General features: G+C 45.4%; 1 protein-coding gene across 2 annotated transcripts in view; it reads left to right on the top strand.

The window, feature by feature from the left end:
* Positions 1 to 12,777, top strand: part of C8G (complement C8 gamma chain) — a 50,267-nt gene extending 37,490 nt beyond the window's left edge. The window contains exons 6-7 of one of the 2 annotated variants that reach the window (XM_030206920.1): positions 1,169 to 1,207; positions 12,428 to 12,777. In XM_030206920.1, the coding sequence (XP_030062780.1) occupies positions 1,169 to 1,207; positions 12,428 to 12,537 (149 nt within the window). In that variant the 3' untranslated portion in view covers positions 12,538 to 12,777. Of the gene's footprint in view, positions 1 to 1,168; positions 1,208 to 10,258; positions 10,305 to 12,427 lie in introns of those variants that run through there. The other variant, XM_030206921.1, reaches the window with a different exon arrangement.
* Positions 12,778 to 14,659: the final 1,882 nt, after the last annotated feature.

Genomic DNA, 14,659 nt, shown 5'->3' with positions numbered 1-14,659 from the left:
GGTGATCCGGTATTTTCGGTCCATTTCAGGCCTTAGGCAGGGGAATGCTGGAACATTTATGCGCTGCGGGAAGCAGTGCCGTCTTTCTCCGGGTGCTTGGGGAATCCCCGAGGTGGGAGATGGCTTGCCTGAGGCTGGGGATGGTTGGGCACGTCCTTGGCCGCTTCAGCAAAAGGGGAAGAGGAAGGGGGTAGGGAGTTACCTGCAGCCGCATGAGAAACCGGGTATTCTTTGTTTGTTTTGTATTATTAGTTTGCATTTCTGTTGTAGAAAGAGTGGATGCCTTTCGAATGATGGAGGTGGTGTGTCGGTGTGCGGTTGTTTCGTTAGTTTTGCAGCCAGTCTCCAGCGATTCCTAGGCAGGGAAGGAGTAGGGAAATTTGCTGCTGGCTGGGTCGCGGGTAATCCTTCCAGCTGGGCCACAGCTTGTCCTGTTCGCCCATGTCCCAGATGGTGAGGGGCACACTGTTCTCCGGCTCCACCGACTCCACGTCTAGCGAACCCAAATATAGTCTGTGCTATAGGCCCTCCAGCACTCTTCAGTACCGGCATTAGGCATTTACAGATTTCTTCCCCCCCCCCCTTCCGGTCTATTTTTGCACATACCCACAACAGGAATATTCTTCTCTCGTTCAAGCGGTGGTTCTGTGCTCTCCGTGCTGCACAGATAATGAGCCATTGTGCTGGTGAATGCTCCTCCCTTATTGCCACGTAGTTTCCTCTGATAGGTCCGTCTTACGTTGCCTAGCGTTGCCTGGGAACGGTTTTGTGATAGTCCTTTGTGTTTCAGAACATTGAGTGTGTTTTTTCTGATTGGTCCGTCATGCGAGGGCGGGGCTGAGAGACATGGTCAGTGTTGTGGCTTCACCACCATGAATCCATGAACCCTTCAGGGAGTGACTGAGTGACTTCAGAACATTGTCTTCAGAACGTTGAGGGTGAGTATAGTAGATGTATATGTGGAAACACCACCCATGCTCTGCTCAAACTCCACGTCCACCAGGAGAGTATGCACCATCATGTCAATGACACATATTTTTATACAGTCAGTATTTTATAAGGGGATCATTTACATGTATATGTGACCATGCAAACAGGAGAACAACTTTATAAAATTGCTTCCTAGGTGTCTTTAGTGCCTAAGTCTTTATGTTTTGTTTTTCCACAGGGTTCTGTGACTCTGTAGATCAGTTTCATATTCTCAATGGTAAGTCAGAGTGTATCTGCTGTGATAGATCAGTCCCTGGGATCCACTCACTGATCTGACTGGTTAGAACCTACCTATCTTTAAATCCCTAGTGCCTAACAGGTGCCTTCAGGGAAGTTGTGGTTAGTCATTACAGGAGTAATTTATAACTGAGTCAGTGCCTAACAGGTACCTCCAGGGAAGTTATGGTTAGTCATTACATGAGTAATCTATAACTGGGTCCCTTCATTTAGGTGCCCTACGGCTGTGCGGTAGGAGCCTATTTTATAATGGAATGTGGGATCCTAGGTTCCCCTGGGATTGGTAGCATGGAATCTTGTCACTGTTTGGGATTCTGCCAGGTACTTGCAACCTGGATTGGCCACTGTTGGAAGTAGGATATTGGGCTAGATGGACCATTAGTCTGGCCGAGTATGGCTATTCTTATGTTCTTATGTTATAGAACACTATGCCTAAATGCAGCAAGAACCCACTTAAATTACAGTATTCTTTAAGATATGCATGTAAGCGGACGCTTCACCTATATCCCACCCATGTCCTGTCTTTTTGTACATCCCTCTTGCAAATATATACTGTGTAAATTAAGTGGGTATTTGCAGAATAGCATTTAGGTGCCCAGCTAGCACTTAGCAGATATGTGCACACATATGTGTGTAAGGGCTGGTATTCTAAACATTTACATACGTAATGCTCATGTATATATGAGAACCTAGATTATAGAGTTGTCCTTTATACTTCAAGCAGTTTATTTCTTTTATTTATTTGTTTGATTTATACTTCTTTCCCAGACCAAGGTTCTATCAAAATGGTGAACAATGAATGTCAACAAACAGCAACTAATATTAAAAATGTAAAAGTGCATTAAAATAAAACAAACACAACATAGCCTACTAATGGTTACTCATCCACTTACTTTGGGAAACAAATATTTAATTTCTGTCCACATGGTGAACACCCACGTAAAAAGTAAGGAGTAATAGATGTTGTTAAAGGTAATAGTCATGACAACAGGATACAGGGTCTCAAACAGGCAGGGAACAAACACAAGCTGGGCTAGAACAGGGTTCAAGGTACAGGGTCTCAAACAAGCAGGCCACAAACACAAGCTTGGCTAGAACAGGGTACAAGCTATAGGGTCTCAAACAGGCAGGAAACAAACACAAGACAGGCTAGAACAGGGTTCAAGGTACAGGGTCTCAAACAGGCAGGAAACAGACACAAGCTTGGCTAGAACAGGGTACAAGGTACAGAGTCTCAAACAGGCAGGAAATACAGACTAGGGACACTAACTAAGAAACAAGGCTAAACAAGACAAGGCAGAAGTGCACTAAGCACAAACACCAACCTGGACCTTTGGCGTTGCAAAGGCAAAGCAGAAAGTTTCCAGGTGGCTAATAAGCCCATCAGCAGCTGAGGCTCAGCTGCAGCAATCTCAAGGCAGCTAAGGGTGAGGCTAGCTGCCAAACTTCCAAGCAAGACTGGAGGGCTAAAATATCTGGACCGGACCGAAAAGAGAATATGGAAAGTCTATGGCAGCCACCGGTTCTGGCCACCAGAGAGCAAGAGGAGCACAAACCAAGAAAACAGTCACAATCATGACAAAAGTACTACCACTACTACTTAACATTTCTAGAGCGCTACTAGGGTTACGCAGTGCTGTACAGTTTAACAAAAAGGAGAGTCCCTGCTCAATGGAGCTTACAATCTAAAGGACAAAATGTCAAGTTACGGCAGTCTAGATTTCTTGAATAGAGGTATAGTGGTTAGGTGCCGAAGGCGACATTGAAGAGGTGGGCTTTGAGCAAGGATTTGAAGATGGGCAGGGAGGGGGCCTTGTGTATGGGCTCAGGGAGTTTATTCCAAGCATGGGGTGAGGCGAGGCAGAAATGGCGGAGCCTGGAGTTGGCAGTGGTGGAGAAGGGTACTGAAAGGAGGGATTTGTCTTGAGAGCGGAGGTTACGGGTAGGAACGTAAGGGGAGATGAGAATAGAGAGGTAAGGAGGGGCTGCAGATCGAATGCATTTGTAGGTTAGTAGGAGAAGCTTGAACTGTATGCGGTACCTGATCGGAAGCCAGTGAAGTGATTTGAGGAGAGGGGTGATATGAGTATATCAGTCCAGGCGGAAGATAAGACGTGCAGCAGAGTTCTGAATGGACTGTAGGGGGGATAGATGGAAAAGTGGGAGGCCAGTGAGGAGTAGGATGCAGTAGTCAAGGCGAGAGGTAATGAGAGAGTGGATGAGAGTTCGGGTGGTGTGCTCAGAGAGGAAAGGGCAAATTTTGCTAATGTTTTAGATGAAGAAGCGACAGGTCTTGGCTATCTGCTGGATATGCGCAGAGAAGGAGAGGGAGGAGTCGAAGATGCCTCCGAGGTTGCGGGCGGATGAGACGGGGACGATGAGGGTGTTATCAACTGAGACAGAGAGTGAAGGGAGAGGAGAAGTGGGTTTGAGTGGGAAGACAATAAGCTCGGTCTTGGCCATGTTCAGTTTCAGGTGGCGGTTGGACATCCAGGCAGCAATGTCGGATAAGCAGGCCGATACTTTGGCCTGGGTTTCTGCAGTGATGTCTGGTGTGGAGAGATAAAGCTGGGTGTCGTCAGCATAAAGATGATATTGGAAACCATGAGATGAGATCAGGGAGCCCAGGGAAGAGGTGTAGATTGAAAAAAGAAGGGGTCCAATGACAGATCCCTGAGGAACTCCAACAGAGAGCGGGATGGGGGTGGAGGAAGAGCCATGAGAATGTACTCTGAAGGTATGGTGGGAGAGGAGAACCAGGAGAGGACAGAGCCCTGGAACCCAAATGAGGACAGTGTGGCAAGAAGTAAATTGTGATTGACCGTGTGAAAAGCGGCGGATAGGTCAAGGAGGATGAGGATGGAGTAGTGACCTTTGGATTTGGCAAGGAACAGGTAATTGCAGACTTTAGATAGTGCCGTTTCTGTCGAGTGTAGGGGGTGAAAGCCGGATTGAAGCGGATCGAGGATGGCATGAGAGGAGAGAAAATCAAGGCAACGGCTGTGAATGGCGCGTTCAAGTATCTTGGAGAGGAAGGGTAGGAGGGAAATGGGGTGGTAGTTGGAGGGACAGGTAGGGTCAAGTGATGGTTCTTTGAGGAGTGGTGTGACTACCGCATGCTTGAAGGTGTCTGGGAAAGTTGCAGTGGAGAGAGAGAGGTTAAGGATATGACAGATGGTGGGGGGGGGGGGGGGTGACAGTAGGAGAGGTGGTGTTAAGTAAGTTGGTGGGGATGGGGTCTGAGGAACAGGTGGTGCATTTCGAGGAGGAAAGAAGATGGGCGGTTTCTTCTTCGGTGATGTCAGGAAAAGAGAAGGAGGCCTGGGTTGGTTGGTTGAGGGAGTGAGTTATAGGGTGAAGAGGAGGAGATGGTTTGATGGTGAATTCGAGGTTGATCTTCTGCACCTTGTCGCGGAAGTAGTCAGCCAGTGATTGAGGGGAGAGTGGGGGGGGGGGGGGGGTGGGAGCAGAGGGCACTTTGAGGAGGGAGTTAAGGGTGGCGAAGAGACGACGAGGGTTAGGGCTGAGGGAATTAGTCAATTGGGTGTAATAGTCCTGTTTGGCGAGGAATAGGGAGGACTGGAAGGAGGATAGCATGAATTTGTAGTGAATGAAATCAGTATGGGTGCGAGATTTCCTCCAGAGGCGTTCAGCCGATCGGGCGCAGGAGCGAAGGTTTCGGGTGCAAGGGGTTAGCCAGGGCTGGGGATTAGTACGCCTTGTGGGACGGGAGATGGATGGAGCAAGGGCGTCCAGAACAGAGGAGAGAATGGCATTGTAAGTGGAGACAGCCTTGTCAACAGACTCGGAGGACATGGTGGAGGGGAGGTGATCAGAGATTCTGGAGGATAAGGTGGGAGGGTCGACAGCCTGGAGATTCCTGGAAGTAGTGGTTAGTGTTGGGTGGGACTGAGGGGGAGGGTGATGAAGTGTGAAGGTGATCAGGTGATGGTCAGAGAGCGAAAGAGCTGAGGCGCAGAAATTGGAGGGTGAGCAGGTAGAGGAGAGGACGAGGTCAAGACAGTGGCCAGATTGGAGAGTAGGGGTGGTGGAGCTCAGTTGGAGGTTGAAGGAGGAGGATAGAGTGAGGAACTGAGAAGCGTATGAGTCGGATGGGTTATCAGTGTGTATGTTAAAGTCTCCAAGAATGAGGGATGGGGATGAGGGCTCAAGAAAAACAGAGAGCCAGGCATCGAAGTTGGTTAGGAAGGAAGAGAGGGACTTATCAGGGGGGCGGTAAATGACTGCAACTCTGAGTGGCAGCGGGTAGAATAGACGGATGGAGTGAACTTCAAAGGATGAGAAGCAGTGAGACTGTGGTAGGAGGAGAAGTTGAAAACTGCAGGAGGGCGAAAGTAGTAACCCGACACCGCCACAACGGCCAACTGGGCGGGCAGAATGGGAGAAAAGATAACCTCCATGGCATAGGGCTGCGACTGAGGCAGAGTCGTCAGGGGTGAGCCAGGTTTCAGTTAGGGTGAGCAGTTGAAGGGAACGGGAGATGAAGAAGTCATGGGTGAAGGAAAGTTTGTTGCAGACCGAGCAGGCATTCCACAGGGCAAATGAGAAGGGGAGGGAGGAGGGGGGAGGAGGGGAAGAGGGGAGGAGGGGAATAGAGATGAGATTGGAGACATCGCGGAAATCTTTATTGTAATGAAAACGACCCAGCACTGACCATGCTTTGGCTCTAGTGTCTGCATCAGGGGTCTAAAAACATATAAAACATAAAAAGGTAATAAAATAATGTAAAAATATTGTAACAATATTCTGCAGGACCAATGAACACTAACATTTATAACATAAAAAGTTTTACATAATCTGAAATGCATACAAATGATGTATATAAAAATAATCTAAAATACATAAAAATGATGCCTTCGAACAATACTAAATTACAGGGCTTTTTTTGAGGGAGTACTTGGGGGTACTGAGTACCGGCACCTTTTCCATTGTCTGCAAAAAATGACCCATGGACCCCAAGTTTTAATGAAAGAGCTCAAGTTCTACACACCAATTCTGCCTTGTCATTGTCTTGTCCACAATGTTGGTGAGCCCTTAGGTCCCACAAGGCCCCGAGGGGCCTCAAAGGACAGCCGTGCAACCCCGAATCTTCACCCGCGGCGACCGCCGTTCACCAGGGGTTGAGCCCCCAGCTGCAGGCGGCCAACGGGACTGCTGGAACCGCGGGGTTGACGGACTGACCTGGCTGGAGTCGGGAGACGTGGGCAACTAACAAGCAGTAGTCAGGGTCAAGCAAGTCTCTGGGCCGGCGGCTATCAAAGCAGTGGTCAGATTCAAGCAAGTCTCTGGGCAGGCGGCTATCAAAGCAGTAGTCAGGTTCAAGCAAGTCTCTGGGCAGGCGGCTATCAAAGCAGTAGTCAGGTTCAAGCAAGTCTCTGGCAGGCTACCGGGAAGTAACAAATACGGAAACACGGAGCAGGGCCTCGGGAACAGAACCTGAAGCAATGTGTCAGCTCAGTTTCCATCTTTAAATATCATGCCACATTAGCCGCCCTGCCCTCGTAGGAGCAGCCCACCAATCCGGCCCTGGGTATCGGCAGAGCCCTTCGGATTGGCTCTGCCCGAGCTCCCAGGCGGAACCACCAGCTTGGCCGTCCAATCCGACGCTTTGTAGGCGGAGCTCCAGGGTCCCCGGCTCTGGAAGGAGAAAGATGCCGACCCACGCGTACTAGCGTCGCCATCTTGGGCGGCGCGAACTTTGCCTCCACACCCGGCGACAGAGAGACCGGTGGCTGCAGTCGCCGGCCACCGGTCTCGGCCAGACCCGCCATCACCGCGGCGGAGCCTGCCCCCACGCCGGGACCCACGGGCCGCTACCCTGTGCCGTGGAGGACGCTGGCTCCCGCCCCCCCCCCCGCGGCGGGAGAGCAGGTAGGGGCGCGGGACGCGACAGTCATAGATTCTGTGACTGGTTGCAGGGGGCCTGGCTATTGTGGGGTGGGTCCCTCAGTGATCACCCCACCCCTGAAGGATAGCCTGGCATCTGAGTACCGGCACCTTTTTTGCTAGAAAACACGCGCTGCTAAATTATGATGTTAAATGAGTGGGTTAAAAACAAACATGATGACAGTAAGACAATATCTGTAATCAAAATAGATCCACTCAATTTTAAAAGGTGTACTAATACAAAAGTTATACCCGATGTTATGATATTACAATGTATGATCTGTAAAATAGGCAATAAATGAATAACAAACTAGTCTAAAAAAAGGAAGATAACAAACATAAATATGCACTCCATTTATGTGTAAATGGCTTGCTGTTGTACATCCCAATGTTTAATTTATATGCCACCAAAGTTTGGATGCATATCATGCAAATTAAAAACCATTACATATGCACATCATTATTTGTGATGGATGTTGAAATTGTAGAGCAGAGTAATATACTTATAGACTACAAATCCTTATATAGGGTGAATACATAAAACATGAACCAAAAGTGACAGAATCCCAAAAGTACATACAGCAAAAAAAGCAAAAGCAAAAGAGACATCACAAACCTTTAAAAAGACAATTATTGTAAGCATAGGTCAACAAAATAAAGTAAAAAAAAGTCAACTCTGAAGCCTATGTACAGCGCACTGTCACCACGTTTGTTTTTAACTCCCTCATTTAACATCATGATTTAGTATTGTTCATTTTTATGTATTTTATATTATTTTTATGTACATTATTTTTATATACTTTAGACTATATAAAATGTTTTTATATTATATAAATGTTAATGTTTGTTCATCCTGCAGAATATTGTCACAATATTGTTATATTATCTTTTTATGTTTTATATGTTTTTAGACCCCTGACACAGGCATACAACTGAAACATGGTCTGTGTTGGGTCATTTTCATTATAATAAACATCTTCTACCAACCATCATCTGCTTCGCTGTTTCTGTTCTTTTCTGGACTGGCCACTGCCAGACCCAATGCAGCACTTCTATTCTCATAACCAACTTTAAGATCTATAAATTTGGCTGCAAAATCTTCAGGCCCCAGCCTTCATTTCATGCAGGGGGTTAATTTATATGTTTATAACATATGATTGCAAGTACGTTTAAAGAGATGTGTAATAAGCATTTAGGGGATAATTCTACAAAATAAGCAATAACATTTCTGCACCTATTGCATGTATAAATGTTTAGTATACTGGCATATATGTATGTATATGTGAAGGCAAAAATCCACCTAAGCACTATTTTAGAAACATGTGCATAACTTAATGTTAATTCTATAACAGTACACCTAAATATAGGTGCCTATTCTATAAAGAATACTACTACTACTTATCATTTCTATAGTGCTACTAGACGTACGCAGCGCTGTACACTTGAACATGAAGAGACAGTCCCTGCTTGACAGAGCTTACAATCTAATTAGGACAGACAAACAGGACAAACAAGAGATAAGGGAATATTAAAGTGAGTGTGATAAAATATGGGTTCTGAACAAGTGAATAAGGGTTAGGAGTTAAAAGCAGCATCAAAAAGGTGGACTTTTAGCTTAGATTTGAAGACGGTCAGAGATGGAGCTTGACGTACCGGCTCAGGAAGTCTATTCCAGGCATATGGTGCAGCAAGATAAAAGGAACGAAGTCTGGAGTTAGCAGTGGAGGAGAAGGATGCAGATAAGAGAGATTTACCCAGTGAATGGAGTTCCTGGGGAGGAATGTAGAGAGAGATGAAAGTGGAGAGGTACTGAGGAGCTGCGGAGTGAATACACTTATAGGTCAATAAGAGGAGTTTGAACTGTATGCGGAAATGGGTAGGAAGCCAGTGAAGTGACTTGAGGAGAGGCTAATATGAGCATAACGACCCTGGCGGAATATTAGTCGTGCAGCAGAATTTTGAACAGATTGAAGAGGAGAGAGATGGCTAAGTGGGAGACCTGTGAGAAGCAAGTTGCAATAGTCTAAGCGAGAGGTGATAAGAGTGTGGATGAGGGTTCTGGTAGTGTGCTCAGAAAGGAAAGGGCGAATTTTGGTGATATTATAGAGAAAGAAACGACGGGTTTTAGCAATATGCTGAATATGTGCAGAGAAGGAGAGGGAGGAGTCGAAGAATACTGGTGTAAGTGGGTATACACGCATGCATGTAATTAGGTATGAGGACTTATGCCAGCCATACATATCAGATTAGATTCTATAAGCGGCGCTCTAAGTTGGGTGCTGTTTATAGAATAGCACGTAGTGCTGGGATCCAAACCAAACTTTGGATTCAAGAACTTACACCAACTGAAACCTGGTGTAAATCTTCATGTGTAAATTAGGTGTGGATCACCCAAAATCTGTAATAGTGCATGCATCTGTAGTGAACGCTCTTGACCCACCCAAGCCCCTCCCATGGCCGTGCCTCCTTTTCAGTTGCATACTAACAGAATAAAGTGCACATCTTTAGAGAATAGCACCTAGCAAGACACATATGTAATTCCAAATTGTTGCCAATTAGCACCAATAATTTATTTATTACATTTGTACCCCGCGCTTTCCCACACAATGCAGGTTCAATGCGGCTTACATAGTAATTCGAAATACAAAGTATAATTGATTTTTAGCACCCAATTATTGGCGCAAGTTGGCTTGTTATTCACTTAAATTACATGCACAAATTGGGCGTATGCCAATATTTGCGCACATAACTTTAAGTGCCATATATAGTATCCAGGGGATGGTGCAAGCACGCATGCCTAAAAGCCAGAGATACACTTGTAACTTATAGTTACATATAAGTTATTTATTGGCATGTAAGTCTCGCCCATTCCCTGCCCAGTCTCCACCAATGTATATGCCTACCTGTAAAATATACACTATATAACACACACACATATTTACAGAACAACGCTTAGGTGGATTTTTGGCATTTATGAGTGTATCTAGGGCTTATTTTATAGAATTAGCCCTTAGGGTATGACTGATGCCATAGGTTTGATGTATGGTATGAACACATGTAGTGAAAGGTTTATAGCCTTCTTCTGTCACCTGGGTTCTTAAGCTCTTTCATATTTTTATTCCAGAAGCCGCTAACTAAGTGGAATGAGACATGTCAAAAAGATTTCTAAGGTGCAGTAATGTGTATGGATATGAAGAGGGCTTTACAGAGACCCCTGTACTTCTGCTGCTACTCAGAAACCTCCTCCATGCTTGCACTGCCAATGAGAGACCTCCTCACAGCCTGTGCTGACATTCAGAGACATCCTTTCTGCTGCTGCTTCCTGAGGTCTAGAAGCAGAACTTATCTATTCAAGGTTTTACATGCGATGGTCACCAAAGTATTTAGGATATTATTATTTATCAAATAGTCTAACCTTTCAACTACATGAACTTGTTTCCTCCATATCACAGAAACTTGCATTAAATATAATCAGGACATACAAATTGGAAATGGAAACTGATATATTTTATTAGAATTTACCAGGACAATGTCAGAGTGAGCTACAACAAGTGACCCTTTTGGCTGGCCCCTCAGTAATCAATGTATCATGCATCAGGTCTCAGTTTTTTCCCTCCACCCACTTGGTCTCTGGGAAGAACTCTGTAAACTTGCCTAGCTCTTGGGCACAAGGTTTCACTGCTCTGATCCACACTAGTGGTGAGAGAGATATGTTTAGAAGAAGACACTATAACAAACGAGCATTTATGACTTTTGTTTCAATAAGAAAAAGAGGAGTTTTGAAATGTGTACTTTTTCTAAAGATGAAAATCAGATGATATCTGTCTGCTCACACCTGAGATTCTTTCCAGATCGCTGGAGGGAGAGGGCATCCTCTGGAGCCTGTGAACTCCTTCAGATATTGGAAGTTACTTGGACCAAACCATGAAACTTCAACTCATGGGAAAGTTTAAGACAATTCCTGGAGACTCTGACTTTTCACTTTCTCATACACTGTCTCTTGTTCGCCGTCCCTTTGTCCCACATTTCCACTCTTTCTTCCTCTTTCACACTCTCTTGTTTTTTCATGCTCTGCTATGCTACATTCTATATTTATGTTCCCTTTAGTCTTCCCTTTTTTATTCTACCTACTTATCTTTGTCCTCTCTCTTTGTCATTTCTATTTTTATCTTCTTTTTCTCTTTTTTCTCTTTATGGTTTTTCCTCTCTCTTTTTTCTCCTCTTCTCCATCTGTTCTCATTCCCTTATCTCTCCATTTTTATATGCTGCACTACATTTAGAAAGTTGCTGATTCTTCAGGTCCTGCTGTGACTTTCCAAGCTGACCCAAGCACTGGCTCATGGCAGGCAATGAGCATGTGACTCACTGGGGAGTGAGGAGGGGGGAGGGGGGAGGGGGCTCACTGGGGGAGGGGTGACAGAGATAGTGCTGTACACACCGTTGCCATTTCTCTGAGGTACAGCAGTTTTGCAGTCCCTGCTGGAACTTTGTACATACAATGTTTGTGCAGAATTTATGCAACTCATTCTCCCCTGACCTTTTGTTATCATCGTGCTCTTCAAACAGACCCAGAATGTTGTTTCTCTAAATATGGTGTTATGCAAGCCTTTTCAAAAATGCTTATTTAGCAGAAAAAAAAATCTTATTTAGCAGAAAAGTTACTGCTTCTAAAGCAAGAGCAGCCTGAGTGAATGTAGGGGGCTACAACCCTCTCAAATGTCAATTTGCCACTTTCTTGATCATAGGTTTTCTTCAGCTGGTATGTTTTTCACTCGCCAAAATTTTGCCTTGCTATTGTTATTATTATGGCTTTTACATATATGGAAATGCATTCAATTTCCAAAAACCAATTCTTTTGTTCACAATGGAATGGATTAACCTATGAGATGCTGAATAGGTTGACCAAACAAGTTGGTCTTTAGGCTTAGAAGCTGGCTAAGTGAGACCAATTACAGGACAAAGATCACTCTGAGGAAAGGAACTCAGTGAGAAGAGTGTGGCCATGATCAATCAGATTCTATTTAATATTTGCAAAAGTGATAGTGCAGTGAAGCTAGAAGGAAAGGGTGGTGGAAGGAGGGAACACTCCAGGGGGAGTGAAAACATTTGGTTGTGATCTAAGAAAGAAATGTAAGAATGTAAAGTGCCATACTGGGTCAGACCAAAGGTCCATGAAGTCCAGATCAAGGTTGCAAGTACCTGGCAGGATGGTCAGAAGTTTGGCAACCACATTTAATTTCGAAATGAAAAGGATAACTCCCCTAAACATTCTTTTTCTTGTCTTTACTTTTAGAAAACACACTCACAGAAAAATTTATGGGAACTTGGGGAGCTACAGTAAAGAAGAACCCTACACTTATGCCCAAGGAGAAGACAGTAGGGTGTCTCATATTTGAGTTGTAGGATTTGCACTGGGAGAGGCAAAGAGGTTCAGACATTTTCAAGACAGTCTTTCTAACTCAGATGTTTCAAATTGAGATTTATAAGTATCCCTAGGCAACAGGCAATCCTGTTATTACAACTATGACAGGTGAGAAATTAGGCAGGCCAAAAGCTGAATGATAGTCCAGGGGTTCTCAACTCATTCCTTGGAACACACCTAGCCAGTCAGGTTTTCATGATACACACAATGAATGAGATAAATTTGCATATGATGGAGGTGGGACATGCAAATTTATCACATGTATATTCATTATGAGTACCTTACAACCTGGCTGGCTAGGTGTGTCCCGAGGACTGGGTTGAGAACCTCTGTTTTAGTCTAATCCTTGGCCTTTCCAGTGGCATAGCCACAGGTGGGCTTGGGTGGGCCATTTATGGCTCAGGCCCACCCAACAGTAGCACATGTTTAGTGGTAACTGGTGGGAATCCCAAGCTGAAGATTTTCCCCTAATGGTAACGAAAACGCTACTCTCCATGACACCGGCACCTGCGCATGCTCAGTTTTTAGTGCATTTCTGCTGCCAAGGTGGAAAGAAGCGTTTTCCCACCAGCTGAGATTTTTTTTGAGGGGGAGGGGAGAACACTTGGTGCCCACCTAATTCTTGCCTAGGCCCACCCAAAATCTATTGTCTGGCTACGCCCCTGGGCCTTTCTGCTGGGATCACAAAGGTGCCCATTCCAATAGTAGGTTATGTACTGGACACTTTACTGTCCTGCTGGAAATATGATACCACCAACGGATCTGCTGTAAGTAAAACACACCAACAAAATTATACTTACTCACTCTCCTTTCTCTATATCCCTTTTCATGACCTCTATTCATTGGGTTGGCCATCCTGAGTTAATGCATCTTGATCCATCTCTGGTCATGTTCAAGTCTTTGAGATTGCTTTGAAATCCCCAGACCTCTGACCCTTATCTTGGCCTTTTCACATTAAACATGTATTTACCAGAGTCAGATTAAGACATAGGCAAACTTGGCATGTGCTGAAATCTCAGAGGTTTATGATTGCCAACTGTCTGACTTTTTCAGAATTCTACAACTTTGTAAATGAAGGTCTTAAAGCTAGAAGGATGGCAAAAAAAGTCTGGATATTTTTCAGAGTTTAGCCTTCTACAACTCCAGTCCTCTTCCCTTCCAGTGCAAAGACTGTGATAGGATCCAGCTAATGGAAAGGCTGCATTAGTCACAGAAAAGAGGTGCTCAGCTGCAGGTGCTGTGGGGGAAACTGAGCTCTTCACAGTGCCTTGGAGAGAGCCAGTGAAAACAGTAAGTGTCTTAAACATAGAAACAGAGAAAATGACAGCTGATGTGGAGGGGCATAATTGAACGTCGCCGGCGAAATAGATCGCCGGCGATCTATTTTGTCGGTGGCGCAACAGCTGGCCGGAACTGTATTATCGAAAAAAATGGGTGGCCATCTTTTTTTTCGATAATACGGTTTAGCCCGGCCAAATGCCAGAGTTCGCCAAGTTTGAGATCGCCGGTTTTGTTTTTCAGCAATAATGGAAAAAAATGCCGGCCATCTCAAACCCGGCGAAATCCAAGGCATTTGTCATGGGAGGAGCCAGCATTTGTAGTGCACTGGTCCCCCTGACATGCCAGGACACCAACCGGGCACCCTAGGGGGCACTTCTAAAAATTTAAAAACAAAATACAAATAGCTCCCAGGTGCATAGCTCCCTTCCCTTGGGTGCTGAGCCCCTTAAATCCCCCCCCCCCCAAACCCACTCCCCACAACTCTACACCATTACCATAGCCTTTATGGATGAAGGGGGGTACCTACATGTGGGTACAGTGGGTTTTGGGGGGGGGGGGTTGGAGGGCTCAACACTTAGCACCACAAGTGTAACAGGTAGGGGGGGTGGACCTGGGTCTGCCTGCCTGGAGTGCACTGCACCCATTAAAAACTGCTCCAGGGACCTGCATACTGCTGTCAGGGAGCTGGGTATGACATTTCAGGCTGGCATAGAGGCTGGCAAAAAAGTGTTTTATTTTAATTTTTTTAGTGTGGGAGGGGGTTGGTGACCACTGGGGGACTTCAGGGAGGTCATCCCCCATTCCCTTCAGTGGTCATCTGGT

The sequence above is a fragment of the Microcaecilia unicolor genome, chromosome 6 (genome assembly GCF_901765095.1).
Source record: "Microcaecilia unicolor chromosome 6, aMicUni1.1, whole genome shotgun sequence".
NCBI classification, from domain to species: domain Eukaryota; kingdom Metazoa; phylum Chordata; class Amphibia; order Gymnophiona; family Siphonopidae; genus Microcaecilia; species Microcaecilia unicolor.
This window is presented reverse-complemented; position numbering and strand designations above follow the sequence as displayed.